The sequence below is a fragment of the Rhinopithecus roxellana genome, chromosome 9 (assembly GCF_007565055.1).
Source record: "Rhinopithecus roxellana isolate Shanxi Qingling chromosome 9, ASM756505v1, whole genome shotgun sequence".
Classification (NCBI taxonomy): Eukaryota; Metazoa; Chordata; class Mammalia; order Primates; family Cercopithecidae; genus Rhinopithecus; species Rhinopithecus roxellana.
Genome location: NC_044557.1, coordinates 77,174,356 through 77,197,785, shown reverse-complemented (window position 1 = coordinate 77,197,785; position 23,430 = coordinate 77,174,356). Strand labels below are relative to the sequence as shown.

At 34.3% G+C, this 23,430-nt stretch overlaps 1 protein-coding gene across 3 annotated transcripts in view; it reads left to right on the top strand.

Moving 5' to 3' along the window:
• The window catches only part of CSMD3 (CUB and Sushi multiple domains 3), a 1,308,251-nt gene that overhangs the window by 685,260 nt on the left and 599,561 nt on the right, over positions 1-23,430 (top strand). For all 3 annotated transcript variants that reach the window (XM_030937706.1, XM_030937708.1, XM_030937707.1), the window contains one exon: positions 2,602-2,714. In XM_030937706.1, coding sequence (XP_030793566.1) covers positions 2,602-2,714 — 113 coding nt within the window. The remainder of the gene's footprint in view (positions 1-2,601; positions 2,715-23,430) is intronic.

The following is a 23,430-nucleotide window of genomic DNA, read 5'->3' as shown; positions in this document are numbered from 1 at the left end:
ACTATTTCAAAAAAGCAAAGATCAAAAAGGGAGAACTTGTATAATTCAGGGACTCTTATATGGTTGCTGTGGGGCCAATGGACCTTCAGCTGGTCCACTCAATTCAAAAACTACCATTCATATCCCAATCCTCTTTACCAAGTAGTTGGAGAAATGTGGTTAAAAATAAAATCTTTTGCCAGCCTAGTAAAAGCTCTCCATAAAATGGAAGGAAAAATGAAATAGTTTTTATTCTGTTAAATAGGATTAAACCAAACTGTGATGTGCATTATAGGAAATCTGCTAAGGAGATTTCAAAAAAAAAAAAAAAAAAGAAAAAAGAAAGAAAGAAAGAAAGTAAGAAAGAAATAATATATAGGTAGGAAGATATAGTCCATTGCATACATGTTAATTGCCTTTATCAAAACAAAAAATAAAAAAAATAGAACATTTCCTATCATTATGACAAGCAGGAAATTAAATCAAAGAGCTAAGTACTAAGTACACAGGCTTAACTCCCCAGAAACAGAGAGACAGGGCATCATCCTCTTTGATGTTCACAGTTTAAAGAGGTGGTTCCAAGGCCACCAAGACAAAAATTCCTGGAATGCAAAACTGGCAAGAGTCTCATTTAACTCTTAAAATATTTAGATACATCTAAAATAAACAGAACTTATAATTTCAAGTTTTCTAAAAGAAATGCTAAAGATAACTTAAGGGGGGAGTTTTAATTTTTGGCATCAGAAAATTTTAAATATTATTTTACTATTATTTTTAGATTACATATACCCTTACACCAGCAATGAGTTGGGAACTAGGTGAAATCGGGGCAATAGGATAAGTTAGCAAGGGAACAATTTAGCTTGCAAGTGTTAGTTGTTCATGAACTGACAAAATACCATTCTAGAAGTTTCAGGATAATACAACAGTTCAGGATTGTGAACGTTATAGGAGGATGTAAAAAAGAGAAATACTTCAATTTTCCGAGAAAAAACAACTGGTAGTATTCACTTTGAGGTCGTTTGCTGGCATGTTTGATATGGTATAGCTGATGCACATGCTATGTAGATATAAGCTCTCATCCCCATTTAATAATGGGTTTATTTTACTTTGTGTTCTGCCTCCAAGCTGGAGTCTTTACCCTTGCCCATAAACCTGCATCTGCCTCTCTACAATAGCTCAAAAACTAGTACCTAAGAATCACCAATTTGAAAGTTCACATGCCCCAAAGTTTAATTAAAAGATGTTTCAAATGATTGTGTGTATATATAGACAATATACATATGTGAGTGTGTTTTATATTATGGTAATTTAAAATGTTTTTTATCAGGAAGAAAGAAATGAAGATAATGTAAAGTTCCATAATGCATTATGGCATCTTGGTATCTTACGGTGTTCTTCAATGTAATATATAATCCATAATTAAATAATATGTGTTACCATGTTTCTTTGTAACAAATTCCCACAAATCCTGTAACACTGGCCACTGGTTACATATGTCTACTGCTAATGGAGTTTTCTGAGGTCATTTTTACTCTTTTAATAGTTGACTACGCACAGGGCATTTTGCTGCCGTAGTCACTTCCAGGGTATGGTCAATCACACTGCCCTCTGCTGGTGTATTCATAGTAGAACCACTATACAAGAGACTAAATACTCTCAGGTTTTTCCAATGAAAGGAAACTTTATACTTTCCTGATGTAATTTTCCGGCAATCCTCATGGTTTTAGCAATAAAGTAGGCAAGTGTTCAGTAATTTCTTCCTTTGGAAACCTGTCTTTCTATATGTAATTTAGAATCCCTTATCAATGTGGACATTTACTCTACAGTGAATCCATTTTATCCTCTTTCCTATTCTGGATAGACTTCCCCTCAACCTAAGGTCTTATTTACTCATTTGCTTTCATCCTTCTTATGACCTTTGGCTTCAGTTCAAATATGCAACTACAGCATCATTAATGACAGAAAAAACATGAAGTAATTTCCCTTCTTATGGTTACAAAACTGTGCATTACTGAATGAGGGATTAGTAATGAATGGATACAGTTATGCTGCATCAGATTAGCAGCATATTTCTTTAAATAAAACTATTTACAGAAAAACATATGTGACATGGGCAGCCTATAATGAAGATACTATATTTTAAGGCTTGTGTATTCGACATCAGTATTGCAAAGGGTTTGGTTATACTTTTGGCCACTTTATTGTTTTGCATAGAAATATTTTAACAATATTTCTCTAGAACAAAGTTCTGTGAAACTGGGAATGTTTAAGATATATTTGTGGTGTTAAAAATACTTGAATATTTGTATAAATCCTCTTTTTCTTTTCAGTTCAGAAGGAAGTACTGTGTAGGACTCTCTGATGGTCTAAAATTGCATGACCTTGCCACAGGAACATGAAAGATCTATCCTAGTTAAACACAGAATAATATTTTTATAATAACCTTTATCACTAAATTGTGTAGTTTGTCTCTTCTGTTACATCAACACATCCTCCTGTATGTTTATCTGACTTTTTTTTCTAGCAAAGAAAGTACTGAGAAACACATCTGTCTTATAATTTGTATGCAGAGGGTGTTTTAATAATCCATTTCTTCCTTCTTTGTCCATCTCTTTTTAGGCTGACTGGAAGCTTTGTACCAGACTTGATAGTGAGCATGAGTAGCCAAATGTGGCTGCACCTTCAAACAGACGAAAGTGTTGGATCTGTTGGTTTCAAGGTTAACTACAAAGGTAATGATGAATTGCTACTATAGGAAATATGTTATCTTAATACCACCAGAGAATATTTTAAATTCACGTTTAATTGCATCTACAAAATTAAAAGTTTTGCAGAACATATGAAAGAACACATTTCAACAAAAATAATTTCCTCTTTAATTTAGCTACAAATGTTAATTACACTTATCTTTAAATAAAATTAGTTTTTCCTTTAAAATGTGTCTATTTTGCATAACTCATCTTTCTCCCAGTTTATTATACTATCCTTGTGTTTGAATCACTCTAGACTCCTAGTCTTCCCCAGAATAGACATGGGATTTTATATACTTTAAATAATTTTCCTGGCAAAGATTCTACTAATTCTACTAATTATTAAGTACTTAAATATAACAGTAAAGGACTGAAATCCCTAAATATTCCAATACACAAATCTTTTTTTTGTAATCTATCAAACACATAAAGCATAGATCACCAATTTATGAAATTGCTTTTGCCCATCCCAGTGTCGGTAGAGATACAGATCAGTGATTAACTATGTGTGTATAACAAAATATTTTGTTCTAGTTTCATTTACCAGAAATAGATGCAAGCATTATGAGGTCATAGATACCTTCCACACATGTTGGACCTCGATTAAAACCAATACATACACACAATATACATATTAGACATGCAAATTTGCAATTCTGACTGAAAAAAAGTACTAATAAACTCAATTAAAAATCTGTTTTAAAAACAAAAATATGTAGGAGACCATCAGAATGTTATGTTGCTTGAATTTATCATTACTATTGTGGTAAAATTATTATTTTCCATCTTACCAATTAAATAATTACTGTGAAAAATTATTTTACTTGCATAATAATAATTTTCAATCAGAGTTTTCTCTTACAAACACTGCCATGCTTTTGTTTCTGGACACATGAAAATGAATGCATGATATTGTCAGAGAGGCAGGACACATTCATTCTGTGTTTTTTTTTTTTTTTTCTTGTGACTAAATTTGGTACTATATTAATTTGAATAGTTCAAGAAATCTATGTAAATGCCAGTTTATTAAAAAGGTTAGCTTGATTATAGTCTTAATATATTCTTCCTCAATTTAAAATCCACCTCTATCCCCAGTAAATAAAAGAAGGTTACAAAATTTAAAGAACAATTGGCTTATGTTACACGTGATTATCTGTCTTTTTTTTCTGGCAACTTGTATTTTACCTGCAGGTGGTCTATGTGCACATTTGTTACTAGGAAATATTGTGTAATACTGATTTGGAGTACAGATCCACTCACCCAGTCATACTTCTTGAAATATATCTTTTTTCTTTTTCTTCCCCTTCTCCCTCTAAATGGCTAAGCAAACTTGGCATTCTTATATTCCTGTGGTTTCTATTATTTTCTCCATCTTATGAAGGTTACCTGTCAGAAAATCTAGTGATTTAAACATTAGAAACTGTATTAATTATTAATGACAATGCTTGAACAAGAAACATTTATTAAAACTCGTGAATAGGTTGGAGCAGCAGGGAGTTCTATTGATATTTACACAGTTCTCCCCTCTGCTGCAATTCAAGAGCTAGAAGTACATTGTCGAGTGGCACAATTCAACATTATATTGTTCTCCTTCTGCTCAGTTTTCAACAATAGTAATTTAAAAATTCACAGAGATGACTTGTTTGAAACTGACCCTGGACATTCTAAATGAGTAATGCCCTTATTTTTCTCCCTCCTTTTCCTTGGACTGGAAGTGTCTCTTCCAGTCCAACCTGCTGCACATTACTAATGATAATCTTCCAGCATCAGAGTGATGATCATATTACTCTCATGCTCAAAATTCTCTATTTTTTTATCCCTAGAGATAAAATCAAAAATCTCCATACATCATTTCCTTCAGCTTTCTCCATCTGATTTTCTCTTTTTCCATAAACTCTAATTTTACCAGAATACCCATAAGTCTCTGAACCCTGCAAGTTGTTTCACAACTTTGCTTCTTTGGACATTCAGTAAATTTACCTGAATCACTGTTTTTAATTTTAACTTAGCACCTCCTCACTCATCCTTCAAAGCAAAGTTCAAATATTCACTCTTCTGTGAAGACTTCGTTAACTCTTCCCATCACAGAAGACCACTTCCTCTATTTTATAAACCATGAATCAGATGTATTATATAACTAAATAGAAAATATGTCTTACTTGTCTTTGTATTTATGCTAGCAATATCCCTGCCATCATCATAGGTAGCTAATAATTACTTGTTCAATTAAACTGAATAAATGATTTGGCCTATATAAATTAGGTAATACTAAGGAAAATACGTCCTCAAAAGTTTAGTTTACCAGGATTTTTTTTTTATACTGTGAAAATCATGGTTTTGCATTCTCCGTAATTTAAAACCTGAGCTCAGAGTTGAAGCAGGGTTCACGTTGAGAAGTTACAAATTTTGATGTGCACATAGTTTTAGCAAGTTCTGTACTAAAAATAATTTTCATAATTACCATGCTCTCTGTTGAGTTGTGTGTTGGTTCTAAATGGAACACCTGCTAAAAACTTTTCCAGATTGATCTAAAGACATCTTCTGTTTTTGTAACCTGTAGATTTTGCATGAGATAGAATTAAATGCAGATCTCCTCTAAATTAAATATATGTATTTGTTGAGTAGTTTGTCTCAAGTTTTTAACATTTTAAACATAGCGACTAAAATGTGCAATTTAGTCCTTGTCTTTTGATATATTTTTATTCTTAAATTGTATTTTGCTAATTAAGAGAGTGTTTTTGAAGCTATTTTAAAGAAAATATGATTTCAAATGATGTCTTCTGTTAGAAACTCAAAATAGAAAAAAGAGTAAAAGCTGGGCTTCACTGGTAGAACAAGGATGGGAAGAAGACTTGGTACCCTCAATTGATCTGATTGCTTCTCATTCCCTCCAAATGTAGGAAGAATCCTAGGACTCCAAAAAACGTAGTTTGAAAATGACTGTTCTAAGACTGTACTATTGACAAAGGAACAAAAATTTATGTATGAATGTAAAATAGTGCATAATTACCTGATTAAGTCGTCATTAAGTTTAGAACTTCTGCTTTAAATCTGTGGAACTATGCATGCTTTTATCTATGGAGTTTGGACAATGTCTATCTTAAAATATAAAAAGGCAACAAATGTTGCAAATCAACAAAACAGTCCTTTATTCTAAATTTAGTCAATTTTTATTCAACTAGGATTAATTTCATGTTTCTGTTCATGACAGTGTGCTGATTACTGTATACCATAGCATAAGTTAATAAAATGCCACCAGACTCTTGAGAAGTTAATGATATTCCTAACTTTTAAAAATCAGTAACATCCTTGCAGATGGATGTAACAATGTCATAGCCATTCTGATTCACAGGAGATTTTTTTTTGTTTGCCAAAACTATGATTTAAGATGTGAACTAAATGTCTTGCTGAAGAGGAAGTATAACCTAGCTGTCCACCTTGCCCCATTTCCCTTAGAAATATTAGGCTTGTTTCCTTGTTTTTATATTGTCATTTTTTTCAAATGCGTATTAATCAGAATGCAAGAAAAAAGAGAGTTCTTTTCAATAGACACATTAACATCCATTAACACTGAGCAACTTTTTAGATATATTTTCAGCTTTGTCTTAGCTTAAAGAACATTAGAGCAATAATTAACAATTATGAAGAACCTTGCATATTCCAATTATTTTGCCTACATTAACTCATTAAATCTGATTAGAAGAGTAAGAGGTAAGAAATATTACTCATTTTTACAGATGAGAAAACTGACTAGGATTTAAGCACCATGATGATAGGAAGTTTGTTCTGCTTTGTTTATTGCTGTATTCCCAGAATCTAGCATGATACCTAACACATAGAAAGCAAACAACAAATATTTGTGGGATGCCTGAATAAATGAATGAACATGAATGGTTAATCATAATCATATTGCAGAGTATAGTTGCAACTCTGAGTTTATTGACTTCATTCTTTTTTCCATTATGCAACAGTATATCCTAAGCGATTTTGAGGGGTTTTTAGGAAAAGCTGGAAACCCTAATCAGTGTGAAGAGCAGTGGGACACCAAAAGATTGAGATAAATTACTGAGCTATCTGATTTCACACAGGAGATGTCTGCAAGTTTTTATTTTCATATAGTTACTTGGTATTTCTTAAGACTTGGATTATTTAGGAATGCTAACAGATTATTACTATTATAAAGAAACATTGTTGATTTCTGTACATCTGTGTGGTATTGGCCACAGGATTTCATGCTTCGTTAATTTTAATTATTTCATGATTAGGCATTGTAATAATTAGGAGGACATGTATTGGCACATTACAGAAAACCCAACTAATAGTGGCTTAAGCAAATATGTGTTTACTATCACCACATGACATGCCTAGAGGGTATACGCCAGTGTTACTTTTATCTGAGACTCAGGCGCATTCTTGAATTCCCTCTACCTTCCTCAGCATATTTATCTTCAATCTCAATGCTATAATTTTTGCCAGAGGCCTATTGTAGGAGATTGAAACCCTCAAAATTCCATTAAATTATAGCGATGAGAGCTAGTGTTTCTGTCTTATTCTTCTTTGGATGGCAATGACTTTATATTTGAACATTTAATATATTTGACAAGGGTATATGGAAAGAATCTTTACCAATTTCAGGGAGTTCAAATACATTTCATCTAACTTCTAGTCAAACATTTTTTTCTGTATCCATTGACACAATCATGTATTTATTTATGTCTCTCCTTTAACTGTATTCATAGTTTTTTGTAATACTGGGGCAAACTTTCATTTCTGTAATAAAACCTTCTTGAACATGATGACCAATCCCTTAGTACACCCTGGGATCAATTTGCTAACGATTTGACTAAAATAATTATTTTTGTGAATTTGAATTAGAGTTTCTTTTTGTGTTGGTTTTATAAAATTTGGGTTTTAGAATATGGTAGCATTACAGAATGAGTCAGGAAATTTGTCAACGCCTTGGAATAGTATGAATAACAATCATAAAATTTACATGATTTTTAGAGTAAGAAAGACCGTAGCCATAAAACTATCTGGACATTTTTATTTAAAGGTAAATATTTAGCAAATTTAATTTTTGTTCCTTTGACTATAAATCTCTTCAGAGCTCTTCTTCAATTAATGCTGGTCATTTATATTTTATTAGAAAAATTTCCAGGTCATACACAATAATTTTCAAATGTATGCGCATTTCACGTACATTTTCTTTTTTTTTTTTTTTTTTTTTTTTTTTTTGAGGTGGGGTCTCGCTCTGTCGCCCAGGCTGGAGTGCAGTGGCCGGATCTCAGCTCACTGCAAGCTCCGCCTCCCGGGTTTACGCCATTCTCCTGCCTCAGCCTCCCGAGTAGCTGGGACTACAGGCGCCCGCCACCTCGCCCGGCTAGATTTTTGTATTTTTAGTAGAGACGGGGTTTCACCGTGTTCGCCAGGATGGTCTCGATCTCCTGACCTCGTGATCCGCCCGTCTCGGCCTCCCAAAGTGCTGGGATTACAGGCTTGAGCCACCGCGCCCGGCCCATTTTCTTTTTTAACAAAAGTTTCTTTGAAAAAATAATAAAGATATAGTATACTGATATTTTACTTATGTGTATATTAATTTCAAGGGGGTTAATTTTTTCTCTTTCTCTCTTTGCATCTGCTTTTATCCCTGCCTGGCAATTCTTTCTGTACTAGTGACTGAACTTCTCCAGACTCTGATAAACCTTATTTCTCCTAATTCTGTACAGCTCTACAGGTTTGGGCCAAACTAATCAGAATTCCCTTTGAAAGGTTATCAGTCCAGGCTGGATGCGGTGGCTCACACCTGTAATCCCAGCACTTTGGGAGGCCAAGGTGGGTGGATCATCTGAGGTCAGTAGTTCGAGACCAGCCTAGCCAACATAGTGAAACCCTGTCTCTGCTAACAATACAAAAATTAGCAGGGCATGGTGGTGCATGCCTGTGATCCCAACTACTCAGGAGACTGAGGCAGGAGAATTGCTAGAACTTGGGAAGGTGGAAGATGCAGTGAGCCGAGACCACACCACTGCCCTCTAACCTGGGCTATAGAATGAGACTCCGTCTCAAAAAAAAAAAAAAAAAAAAAAAAAAAAAAAAAAAAAAAAAAAAAGAATAAAAAGGTTATCAGTAAAGCATCTGGGACAATTGATATAGCTTCTGGGTGAAAGAAAATATTTTTTCTAAGGTGTTAAATTCTAAAGATGATTTCACTTGGTGATACTGGTATAATTTTTTTTTTAATGTTAATAACTTGCTGATAGAGGCATGGCAGAACCAATGAATAGAAGCAATAACATAGCGTTGTGGATATAATTGGAACTCCTAAATTTAGCAGTTCCTGAAAGGAACACTAGACCTTGGTCTTTCAATTGTGTGAGGCTATAAACTTCTCCTTTTTTAAGACATAGTGAGTTCAGTTTCTGTCACTAAATTAGCCTCTCAATTAAATGCACTCTGATAAACACACTTATTATCTCTTTGTTTAATTATTTCAACACAGTGTTAAGTCTAAAGCTTCCTCTTTATACATATTTTAAGTTCAGCTTAAAGGTTTCTCCATACACAGTGAACCATTACTTACCTGAATGTGTAAACAGGATGTGACTTATTCTTTTACCAATCACTGAGTTCTGGCCAATCAAAGGCAGCCAACTGTTTAAACCATGTTCAAATAAGGTTTTATTACAGCCAAGCTGTAACCAATCCAACTATTTCTGTCTCTCACTTCCATTTTCTGTACATCACTTTCCTTTTTCTATCCATAAATCTTTGACTACGCAGGAGTGCTGAAGTCTCTGCCAACCGTTTTTTTTTTTTTTGGTTTTGTTTTGTTTTGTTTTGTTTTGGGAGCTTCCTGATTTGCGAATCATTCTTTGCTCAATTAAACTCTGTTAATTTTAATTTGCTGAAGATTTTTCTTTTAACAACAGTAAGAAGAAATAGTCTATATTACAGTTCAATGCTTTCAGATCTCTTTCTTTCTTTATTTTAAAAATGTGTTAACATGGAAATACAGTGCAGATGGGCCCAAGAAAAAGTGTGTACCCACAGGAAGGAACAGTTATATGTGAGTTAATTAATGTTCACTATGCTCTTTTTTTTTCAGGAAAGGAAACATAGAAATATGAGAATTATCTTCTGCTACAAGTATATATTCATCATGAGCAAATTTCTTTATTTATCTTAGCACCTGTGTCTTAATGCCATTTTATATATTATATATTTATGTATAATATTTATATAATATATAAATAAACATATTTAATATATTAAATTAATATATTAGTTAATATATTAACAATATAAATATATGTTTATATATTTACATGCACACACTAAGTTGTACTCCCATTCAGTTTTGTTCTCAAATCATGAGAAAAATTGAGGTGTTTTGGAAGTAGCATGAATTCCTTTGTTCTTACATGATTAATAATGACAGAAAGAAACAATTGTTTCTCATCACTCAGATCATATTGTGTAGTAAATGTTTCTGTAAACTTTCTATAAATGTTTTAAATTATTTTTTCACCCTTAAGATTTTTGTTATGAATAGTTCAGAAATAGACCCACATATTATGGTCAATTGATTTTCAACAGAGATGCTAGAGATTTGAATCAGAAAAGATATTATTCATTTAAATGATGCTGAAACAGTGTATAGCCACATTCAAAAAAAATTAACTGTTACCTCATGCAGTATACAACAATCAACTTGTAATGTATTATAGACCTAAGTTTAAGAGCTAAAACTATACAACTTTTGAAGTAAAACATAGAAGAAAAGCCTAGTTACCTTAGTTTAGGAAAAGTTATCTTAGGGGACCAAAAGCATGCTATCTGTTATGAGCTGAATATTTATATTCCTCCAAATTTATATGTTGAACCTCTAACCCCCATATGTGATGGTGTCTGGAGATGATGCCTTTGGGAGAGAATTAGGTTTAGATGAGATCATAAGAATGCATCCTTCATGATGACATTAGTGCCTTTACAGGAACCAGGGACCACTCTCCCTCTCTTCACCATGTGTGGATACAGCTAGAAATGAACCATCTGCAAGCCAGAAAAAGAGCCCTCACCAGAACCCAACTATTCTGGCACCCTGATCTTGGAATTTGCAGCCTCCAGATTGTGAGAAATAAATTTCTGTCACATAAGCTGCTCAGGCTATGGAATTTTATAATAGGAAAGGAGAAAACTAAGATATTAAAAAAATGATAAATTGGACTTCATCAAAATTAAAAGTATGTGATCATCAAAAGGCACTGTTAAGAAAATGAATTGCAAACCACAGGCTGGATAAGAATTATTTGCAGAAACATACTTAATAAAGGATCTGTATTCAGAATAAAGCAAACAAACCAATTTAAAATGAGTAAAAGAGGTGATGAAACACTTCACAAAGAAGAGATACAGATGGCTAGAAAGTATATGAAAAAAATGTTCACCATCATTGTTATTAAGGTAATGTAAATTACAACTACAAAGAGATACTACTACATACTCACTAGAGTGGTGAAGATTAAAAAATGTTGGCTTGGCAAGGAAGCAGAATAACTGGAACTCTCATACACTGTTAGAAGGAAGATAAAAATGGTATAACCATTTTGGAAAACAGCTTGGCAATTTCTTAAACATATGTCTATCTCACAACCCAGCCATTTTACTCGTAGACATTTTCCCAAGAGAAATGAAATCAATTGTCCGTGTAAAGACTTGTATAAGAATATACATAGTAGATTTTTTAAATTTTCTACAAACTGGAAACAATCCAAATGTCCATTTATAGGTGAGTATATAACAAAACGTGGGTATGTCTACACAATAGAATACTATTCATCATTAAAGGAGAAAATGCTCTTTAACACATGCAACATGAATGAAAATCAGTATCAATATGCTGAGTAAAATAAGCCAGGTGAAAAAGAGAATGATGTTATTTATTTAAAATTCTAGAAAATGCTAGCAAAATCTACAGTGACTGAAAGCAGATTATGTTTTCTGGGTACTTGGATGAAGGAAGGGATGGATTAGCAACAGGCTGGAGAAACCTTTACTGGGTGATAGACCCATTAGTTCCTTTTTCTCCCCCCGCCACAGGATACGCCTCTGTCACCCAGGTTGGAGTGCAGTGGCACAATCTCAGCTCACTGCACTCTCTCAAGTGATCCTCAAGTGATCCTCCTACCTCAGCCTCCCGAGTAGCTGGGACTATAGGCACGTGCCACCATGCCTGGCTAATTTTTGTATTTTTTATAGAGATGGAGTTTTGCCACATTGCCTAGGCTGGTCTCAAACTCCTGGGTTCAAGCGATCCGCCAACCTCAGCTTCCCAAAGACCTGAGGTTACAGGCGTGAACCTCCATGCCTGGGCTTAATGTTAATTATCTTATCAGTGGTGATAGTTTCACCAATGCATATATGTGTGAAAATTTATCAAACTGTATACTTTAAATATGAGTGGTTTATTGTTCATCATATCTCAATGAACCTGTAAACAAACATGTTAATATTACCAATTATGGTTTCAAACTAAACACTAGTGTAAGCTGTATTATTTCAATGGTATTGCTATTTTGAGAGAGTAAGAAAAAGATTATAAGCAGAATATTTTCAGCCATTAAAAATGCCAGAGCAATGTTTCATTCAAAATGAGTAAGTAGAAGAGAAGAAAATATTCTCAGAATTCATTTTTTAAATGCTGAAGTGGTTATACTCTGTAGAGTTGAAGGTTTGTTCTTTTATGTCTCAGTAGGTTATATCCATTACAAACAAGAATGTCAAAGTTATAATAGAGATTATGATAGGGAAAATTTATATCCAAGCACCAAAGAAAGGGCTGAAAATTGCATTCATTTTTCCATTTTCCTTTAAAATACTCAGGCTTATGCAAAGTCGTGCAAAGTGAAAATTAATTACAATCAAACACTTAATCCTGGTTGTCCATGCCTAAGAAATATCTGACTTGCTCTTTTGTGAGGAACTGATTTTTTTTTTAAACTGTAAACATCTTTCTTTTTCTCCTTATATATGATTTTTTCACTTTTGTTCCATTTATTTGCTATTTTTCAAAACTTAATTAATTAGAGTATTTCTCAAAAAATCCTACCATTTGTAGAATCCCAAGATTTATCTTTGCTGTATTCCTGATGAGAGTCAGGTTTAAAAAATGTTTTCACCATATATTTGTATAGTGGAAAAATGAAATGAAGATATCGGGCAAGAGTCATTTTTATGTATATTTATTTGTCTAGTCAGCACATATAAACAGAGATTCTATACTATACATCATTGCAACCCCACAGCACTTACCACAATAAATAAATATATCAATCTGTCATCCATAAAAGAGATCGATTAATGTAAGACCCAAATGGATTTTAATATTAAAGAATTACTGTACTATTAAAAGTTGATTCTTAACTTTTAATAATAAAAAAAGTATTAAAGCAGAAAACAAGTAATGAATGAATAATAAATATCTGTCAGAACTGTTTGAAGTTTGTGGTTCCCCAATATTCCCATGCATTCTTTAATTTTCTAGTGGTACAAAATCAATTTAGTAAAATAAAATTATGTAAGGCATAGTTATATCTTTTTTTATTTTACAAATATTTCCTATTTTCTCCATATTCTATCATTTAACACAAGTAAAATTCAATTTGGTGGGATCAAAGTCATCTATAGAACATGATAAAATTATGATTTGACATTTCTTTAAAAGAGCATTCTGTCAATAATAAAAACTTTGTTTACTTAAGTGAAAAGTAAAACTGAAATTTCTAGTTTCTTAGGAACTGAATTATCTGTCATATACTAACATAATATAAGCCTGTTACACAGATACATTTCAATGTTCATACAATTAGATTGAATCGGAGTCCAAACTCATTTATTTAAATAATTGTTTTTCTCTGTAGTATTCCATATGCATTGCTGATTTAATATTTGCTGCAAGGACAGTTTCCATATCCTAAAACAAGCAGCTGAGGTTAAGTAATCTCTGCATTTTCTTTGAGTTCTAGCATACTTACATTAAATTTGATATTGATGTATTTATTGTGCTGTCCAAAAATATTGCATTCAATATTGATCCATTGTAGTAAACTGAGATACCTTAAGTGGGGCAGATGTTTTTTGTATGATTTCTTAGACAATCTGTCTCCCAAAACTTGCTGCACAAATTTAATACCTTATTGTCTGATGATGGTCTCTTAGCACTGAGCCAAGAAAGACTTTTGGGTTTTCACATTTTTGGTATCTTTTGAAATGTCTCTTTATACAATTTTTATTTAAAAAAATCCTGGAGTCTGTAAGATGCGATTTCTTTTGCCTAGGAAAAATTACCAAGTTACATGTGATATTTTGTGTGGAAATTTTGTGATAACATTTCAATCTGCCTCTCAGAATAAAGAGGGCTTTTAAGCAAGACTCATGAAAATGTTTATGTTTGAGTAAGGTTTATTCTGTTTGTTCTTGCTCTTTATTAACTTAGAGATTTATTTTATTTTACATTCAATATACCAAGTTTTTTCAGAAAACAACTGCTTCTAAAATGTCCAACTTAATTTTGTTTATCCCAACCTGCTGTGAGAACTAAGCCTTTTGTTTCTACATGCCAATAATTAGAATGAGTGGTAGTAGAATATTAAACGTTATGTCAACTTAAAAATATTTATAGAGTTTTCGTTATGTGCCAGGAATTATGAAGAGGATAGGGTACATTGTGAAATATAAAAGACTTAGTCATTATTTTCAGTTTAGTGGGACAAAGACTGATACTTAAAAATAATTTTAAGTGTGATTAATACTAAAAATGAAAAACAAAATGTGCTTTTTGGAGACTATGATAAGACAACTAATGCAGTCTTCAAGGAAAGATTTCTGGAGGCGGTGAACTTTGAATGAGACCTGAGGCTAAGTAGGAGGTGGGAACTGGGGCAGCATAACCAATGTGTGCAAGTGGTTCCATTGGAGCTGAGAGAATTCTAGGATGCCTGGCTATATGGAGAGAGAGCGGTTTTAGGAGTAGTATTAGATAAAGCTGAAAGACAGGAAAGAACATGCCATGATTTGGTGCAAAAGGCATGTATATAGCTATGATGACAAAAGATGTCTATTTCTCCAATGGAGGCAAAAGAACACTCCTCCCTTTTCATGTATGCAGGTTTCCCAATTTTCCCCTGAAGACAAGGACCAGTATTTATTGAAGTAGGAGAATCATAGAATATTGGCACAGAAAGAGACTTTTTTAAAATGAAAATCTAATTTTTCATTTTTATGGGTACACAGTAGAAATATAAATTTATGGGTAAATGAGATATTTTGATACAGGCCTACCGTGTATAATAAGTGCATCAGGGTAAGTGGGGTATCCAACGCTTCAAACATTTGTCATGTCTTTGTGTTAACAAACATTCCAATAAAACTTTTAATTATTTTAAAATGCACATTAAATTATTTTTCACTATAGTCACTATTCTGCTATTAAATACAAAATCTTATTCATTCAATCTAACTGTGTTTTTGTATCCAGTCACTACCACATACCCCCTCTCCTGACCACCCCACTTCCATTCCCAGCCTCTGGTAATGACCATTCTACTCTCTATCTCCATGAGTTCAACTGTTCAATTTTTAGCTTCTACAAATGAGTGAGAATGTATGATGTTTATCTTTCTGTGCCTGCCTTAATTAACTTTACATAGTGTCCTCCAGTTCCATCCATGTTGTTCCAAATGACAGGATCTCATCCTTTTCTCTGGCTGAATAATAATCCATTATGTATATGCTGCACAGTTTTTGTATCCCTTCATCTGTTGATGAACACTTAGTTGATTCCAAATGTTGGCTATTGTGAATAGTGCTGCAATAAATATGGGAGTGCAGATATCTCTTCAATAACCTGATTTTCTTTCTTTTGGGTACATACCTAGCAGTATTTTGAGGTACCTCCCTACTGTTCTCCATAGTAATAATTTACATTCTCACCAACAGTGTGTGAGAGTTCTCTTTTCTCCCCATCCTTGCCAGAATTCACTATTCACTATTGCCTGTTTTTTCTATAAAAGTCATTTTTTTTATGACATTTGACCCAGCAATCCCATTACTGGGTGTATGCTCAAAGGAATGTAAAGTCTACTGTAAAGACACATGCACAAATATGTTTATTGCAGCACTGTTCACAGTAGCAAAGAATTGGAACCAACCCAAATGCCCATCAATGATAGACTGGATAAAGAAAATGTGGTACATACAAACCATGGAATACTATGCAGCCATAAAAAAGGATGAGTTCATGTTCTTTGCAGGGACATGGATGAAGCTAGAAACCATCATTCTCAGCCAACTAACGAAGGAACAGAAAACCAAACACTGCATGTTCTCACTCATAAGTGGGAGTTGAACAATGAGAACACATGGACACAGGGACAGGAACATCACATACCAGCGCCTATTGGTGGGTGAGAGGCTAGAGGAGGGATAGCATTAGGAGAAATACCTAATGTAGATGATGGGTTAATGGGTGCAACAAACCACCATGGCACGTGTATATCTATGTAATAAACCTGAACGTTCTGCACGTGTATCCCAGAACTTAAAATATAATAATAATAAAAAGTATTTCTTAATCAGAGTAACATGATGTCTCACTGTAGCTTTGGTTTGCATTTCTCTAATAATCAATGATGTTTAGCACCTTATCATATACATGTTTTCCATTTGCATGTCTTCTTTTGAGAAATATTCAGATTAGATCTTTGCCCATTTTTTGATCAGATTATTGTTTTTTTTTTCCTATTGAGTTGTATATATATTCTAGTTACTAAGCCCTTGTCAAATAGATAGTTTGCAAATATTTTCTCCCATTTTGTGGGTTATCTCTTCACCCTGCTTCCTTTGCCACAGCAAAAGCTTTTAAATTTGACGTAATTCCATTTGTCCCTTTGTGCTTTGGCTGCCTGTGCTTTTGGGGTAATAAATAAGAAATGTTTGCCCAGACAAATGTCCTGAGAGTTTCCCCAGTGTTTCCTTTTAGTAGTTTCAGGTCTTAAATTTAAGTGTTTTTTTTTTTTTTTTTTTTTTTTTTTCTTCTGAGACGGAGTCTCTCTCTGTCGCCCAGCCTGGAGTGCAGTGGTGCGATCTCGACTCTCTGCAACCTCTGCCTCCCGGGTTCACTCCATTCTCCTGCTGAGTAGCTGGAGCTACAGGCACCTGCCACCATGCCCGGCTAATTTTTTGTGTTTTTGGTAGAGACGGGGTTTCACCATGTTAGCCAGGATGGTCTCGATCTCCTGACCTCATGATCCGCCTGCCTCGGTCTCCCAAAGTGCTGGGATTACAGGCGTGAGCCACTGCGCCCGGCCAAATTTAAGTCTTTAGTTCATTTTGATCTGGTTTTTGCATATGGCAAGAGATAAGGGTCTAGTTTCCTTCTTCTGCATATGAACATCCGGTTTTCTCAGCACCATTTATCCAAGAGACTGTCCTTTCCCCAATGTATGTTCTTGGCACCTTTGTTGAAAATGAGTTCATTGCAAATGTATGGATTTATTTCTGGGTTCTTGATTATGTTTCCTTGGTCTGCGTGTCTGTTTTTATGCCGCTACCATGGTGTTTTGGTTACTATAGCTCTGCAGTGTAATTTGAAGTCAGGTAATGTGATTCCTCCAGATTTGTCCTTTTTGCTCAAGATGGCTTTGGCAATTCTGGGTCTTTTGTGGTTCCATATACACTTTAGGATTATTTTTTATTTTTCTGTGAATAATGTCATTGACATTTTGATAGAGATTGCATTAAATCTGCAGATTGCTTTATAGACATGTTAATAATATTGATTATTCTAATCCATAAACATAATATATCTTTCCTTTTTTTCCTGTTCTTTTAAATATCTTGCATAAATGTTTTATAATTTTCATGGTAGAGATCTTTCACTTCTTTGATTAAATTTATTCCTAGGTATTTTATTTTATTTGTAGCTATCATAAATGGGATTACCATCTCGATTGCTTTTTCAGATTGTTGGCAGATAGAAATGCTACTGATTTTTGCATGTTGATTTTATTATTCTGAAACTTTGCTGAATTTTAAAATTAGTTCTAATCGGTTTTTGGTAGTCTCTTTAGATTTTTCCAAATATAAATTTATGTTACCTATAAATGAAGATAATTTGATTTCTTTCTTTCCAACTTGGATGCCCTTTATTTCTTTCCCTTGTCTTATTGTTCCAGCTACAATTTCTGAACTCTGTACTACGTTGAATAATAGTGGTGAAAGTGGGTATCCTTGACTTGCTCCAGATCTCTGAAGAAATGCTTTCATTTTTTTCCTGTTTAGTATTATACTACCTCTGTGTCTGTTGTATATGGTTTTTATTCTGTTGATGTATGTTCCTTCTATACTCATTTTTGTGGGTTTTTATCATGAAAGGATGTTGAATTTTATTAAAGGCTTGTTCAGTGTTAGTTGAAATAACTATATAGTTTTTGTTCTTCATTCTGTTCATATGCTATGTCACATTAATTGATATGCAGATGTTGAACCATCTTTGCATCCCTGAGATGAATGCCACTTGATCATAATGAATGATCTCTTTAATGTGCTGTTGAATTAGGTTTGGCAGTATTTTGTTGAGGATTTTTACATCAATGCTCATCAGACATATTGGCCTATAGCTTTCTTTTTTTGATATGTCTTTATCTCATTTTGATATCAGGGTACTATTGTCTTGTAGAATGAGTTTGGAAGTATACCCTCATCCTCTATTTTTTGGACTACTTTGTGTAAGATTAGTATTTGTTCTTCTTTAAATATTTGATAAAATCAACTGAAGCCATTGGATCCCAGGTTTTTCTTTGCTGGAAGACTTTTTATTATGGTTACAATTTCATTACTTGTTATTGGTGTATTAAGGCTTTGGATTACTTTATGTTTCAATGTTGGTAGGTTGTATGTGTCTAGTAATTGATTCATTTCTTTTAGGTTTTCCAGTTTCTTGGCATATAGTTGCTCATAGTGGCATCTAATGATCCTTTGAATTTCTGTGGTATCAGTCGTAATGTCTCTTTTTTCATCTCTGATTTTATTTATGAGTCATCTCTTTTTGTTTCTTAGTATGACCTAAGGTTTATTTTGCTTCTTTTCAAAACAAAAATTTTCATTTTGTTGAACTTTTGTATTTTTTTGTTTGTTTGTTTCAATTTTATTTATTTCTGCTCTGATCTCTATTGTTTCCTTTCTAAAAATTTCGGGTTTGGTTTGCTCCTGCTTTTCTAGCTGTTTAAGATGCATCATTAGATTGTTTACTTGAAGTTTTTTTGCTCTTTTGATGTAGGAGCTTATTGCTATAAACTTTCCTTTTAGTACTGCTATTGCTGTCACTAATAGGTTTTGGTATGTTGTGTTTCCATTACCATTTGTTTCAAAACATTTTAAAATTTCCTTCTTAATTTCATTATTGATCCACTGGTCATTCAGGAGCATATTGATTAATTATCATGTATTTGTAGTTTCCAAAATTCCTCCTGCTATCGATTTCTAGTTTTATTCTATCTGCAAATGTCTATTAGGACCATTTGGTTTATACTGCCAATTAAGTCCAGTGTTTCTCTGTTGATTTTCTATCTGGATGACTTGTCTGATGCTGAGACTTGTATGTTAAATCTGCAGCTGTAATTGTGTTAGAATCTATCTCTTTCTTTAGCATTAGTATTTGCTTTATATATTTGAGTGCTCTGGTGTTGAGTACGTATATATTTATAGTTTTATATCTTCTTGCTGGATTGACCCCTTTATCAACATGTATTGACCTTCTTTGTCTTTTTTTTTTTTTGTCTTGAAATCTATTTTATCTGATATAAGAAGTAGAGCTACTCCTGCTTTTTTCTTGTTTCTTTTTGCATGGAATATATTTTTCTATCCATGTATTTTCAGTCCATGTGTGTCTTTGTAAGTGAAGTGTGTTTCTTCTAGACAGCCACTCTATGTCTCTTGATTGGAGAGTTTAACCCATTTGCACACAATGTTATTATTGATAAGTAAGAATTCACTACCTTCATTTTATTTTTCTAGTTATTTTATAGTCTTCTCTCCCTTCTCCTCTCCCTTTCCCTCCCCCTTCTCCTCCCCTCCCCTCCCTTCCCTTTCCCTCTCCCTTTCCCTCTCCCTTCCCTCCCCTTCTTCCACTCCCCTCCCTCCCCCCTCCCCTCCCCTCCCCCACTCCCCCTCCTCCCCTCCCTCTCCCTCCTCCCCTTCTTGCCTCCATCTTCCCCTCCCCTCCCCTCCCCTTCCCTCCCCTCCCCTCCCCTTCCCTTTCCTTCCCTTCCCTTCCTTTATGTGCTGGTGATTTTCTCTGGTGGTATGTTTTAATCCCTTGTTTTCTATTTTTTGTGTATCTGTTGTAGCTTTTGTTACCATGAGATGTGGAAATAACATCTTATAGCCCATGATTTTACACTGTTGACAAACAAATTAACAAGCAGAAAGAAAACTGATAAAAACTCTACTCTTTATCCTCCACATTTAAAAAAATTTTGTTGTGTCTATTTATGTCTTATTATACTATTTATTGGAATTTGTTGTAGTTATTAGTTTTTAAAGGTTCATATTTTAGCCTTCCCACTCAAAACATGAGTAGTTTACACACCACAATTACAGCGTTTTTCTGTGTTTATCTGTGTACTTACTATTACCAGTGAATTTCGTACCTTTACGTAATTTCTTATCACTTATTTTTTTCTTTCAGATTGAAGAACTTCCTTTAGTGTTTCTTATAGGACAGGACTGATGTTGACAAAATCCCTTAGCTTTTGTTTGTCTGGGAAAGTATTTGTTTCTCCTTCATGTTTGAAGGTTATTTTTACTGGGTATATTATTACAGACTTTTTTTTTTTTCTTTCAGGACTTTAAATATGTTATGTCACTCTTTCCTGGCCTGTAAGGTTTCCACTGAAAAATCTGATTCCAGGCATAGTGGAGTTCCATTGTATGCTATTTGTTTCTTTTCTCTTTCTGTTGTTAAAATCCTTTCTTTATCCTTGACCTTTAGGAGTTTGATTATTAGATGTCTTGTCATAGTCTTAATTGGATTAAACGTGCTTGGTGTTTTATAACCTTCTTGCACTTGAATATTGACATATTTCTCTAGCTTTGGAAAATCCTCTGTTTTTATCCCTTTAAATTCATTTTCTACCCTGATCTTTCTCTCTACCTCCTCTAAAGGCAATAACTCTTAGATTTTCTCATTTGAGGCTATTTTCTAGATCTTTTAGGCATCCTTTATTATTTTTATTCTTTTTTCTTTTGTCTGCTCTGACTCTGTGTTTTCAAATAGCCTGTCTTCCAGGTCACTAATTCTTTCTTCTGTTTGATCAATTTTGTTGTTGGGAGACTGATGCATTCTTCCGTATGTTAGTTGAATTTTTCAGCTCCATAATTTCTGCTTGATTGCTAAAGATATTTTAATCTATTTGTTAATTTTTTTTTTATTGGGTAGGATTCTAATTCCTTCTCTGTGTTATCTTGAATTTCATTGGGCTTCCAAAAACAGCTATTTTGAATTCTCTGTTTGAATATCTTTCACTCCAGGATTGGTCACTTGTCCTTTCTTTAGTTCATTTGGTAAGATCATATTTTCCTGAATGGTCTTGATGTTTGTGGATATTCGTAGATGCCTGGGCATTGAAGAGTTAGGTATTTATTGCAGTCTTCACAGTCTGGGCTTGTCTGTATTTGTCCTTCTTGAGAAGACTTTCCAAGTATTCAAAGAGAATTGAGTACTGTGTTTAAGTTTTTTGTGACTGCTGCCATATCTGCATTAAGGGGCACCCCAAGCCCAGTAATGCTATAAATCTTGCAGTCTTATGGAGATACAGCCTTAGTGGTCTTAGGTAAGATACAGGAGACGTCCCTGGATTACCAGGCACAGTTGTTTATTCTCTTCCCTTACTTTCCTCCCGACAAAGTCTCTCTATCTTTATGCTGAGCTGCCTGCAGTTAGTGGAGGGATGACACAAGTACTCCTGTGGTCAGCACCACTGGAGCTATATTGGGTCACAGCTGAAGCCACCACAGTACTGGCTCTCTCCCAAGGCCTGTGGCAACTATTGCCTGGCTACTGCTGGTGTTTATTCAAGGCCCAAGTGCTCTTTAGTTAGCAGGTGGTGAATCCTGCCAGACTAGTGCCATTCTCTTCCAAGTGGTTAGTTTCTTTCTGGTCCAGGGTAAGTCTAGAAATGTCTGTGAGCTAGCATCTGGAGTCATGAATTTTAGGTATTTATTTGGTGCCTTATTTTACTGTAGCTGAGTTGGTACCCAAGTTGCAAGACAAAGTTCTTTTTGCTTTTTCCTCTTTTTTCTTCAAGTATAAGGAGTCTTACCTCATGGCCATCCCTACTCTAGGCCTATGGTGAGTACTGCCTGGCTACCATTAATGTTTATTTAAGGCCCAATGACACTTTAGTCAGAATCTGCAGAATCCTTTTAGGCCTGGATCTTTTCTTTCAGGGCAGTGGTTTCCTTCCAGTCAGGGCAGGTCTATAAATACCTGGAATCAGGGACTTCAGGAGTCTGTTTGTTGATTTATTTTACTATGGCTGAGCTGGATGCAAGACAAATCCTCTTTACTCTATCCTCTCCTTTCCTCAAGCAGCAACAGACTCTCCTGGAGCTGTATTACCTGGGGTTAGGGGAGGGGTGACAGAAGCACTCACTTAACTGCCGCAGCTGGTGTCTCACTAGCTTATATGCACCCCATATTCACTGGCTCTGAGCCCAGCACAGCACCAGAACTTGTCAAGGAATTCCAGTCCTCATGGCTTAGACTGCTTTTCAAATTTATTTAGAAACCAGACCTCTTTCGCTTATGGTGATAGGGCTAGTCCAAACTCAGATTCCCACTGCTGTGGTAGACAGTTCCCTTCTGACCAGGATTCGTCTAAATATTTCCTCCATGGACACCAGCTAAATTCCGCCCCATGTCGCTTTCCACTCTGACAGGGCAACAGTGAGTTCCAACGCAAAGTCACACAATTGTTGTGCTCTCCCTACTTCAAGCACACAGATTCTGTGTGCCCCACTGCTGCTGGATGATGTGGGAGGTGTGGTGTAGGCAGTGCAAGGCTGTCTTTACTGCCCTCTTCAGTGTCTCTTTCCTCGAAATGATATTAAAACCAGGTACTGTGATTACTCACCTGATTTTTGGTTCTTACGGAAGTGCTTTCTTGTGTGGATAGTTGTTCAATTTGCTGATTTTGTGTGTCAGGTGTTGACAGCCATTGGAGGATTCTATTCAGCTACCTTACTTTGCCTCTTCAATTTGGTAGAGATGATTGGATAATTTTATTCGATATACTCATTTCCTTTAAGATAAGGAAATTGAGACTCAAAAAGATTGGTTGACTTTTCTTATAGTTCCTATATGTAGCGCCTGAGCCAAAGGGGAACTATACACTATTGCATCTGATAATGCCTCTTTATATTGTACTATATTGCTTAACACTTTGCATTTCTCCATGGCTCCAGGGTATATGTAATTGGCACATTTACAAATACACTTTTGTTGCTGTATAAGAACTTTGTCAAATAATCTATGATCACTACAATTCCTATGAAAATAACATGTTTTCTCCTCAATATCAGTAATCATTTAATTTTAAATATGATATAGTGGGGATTATTTATTATGTCTAATTGGAGA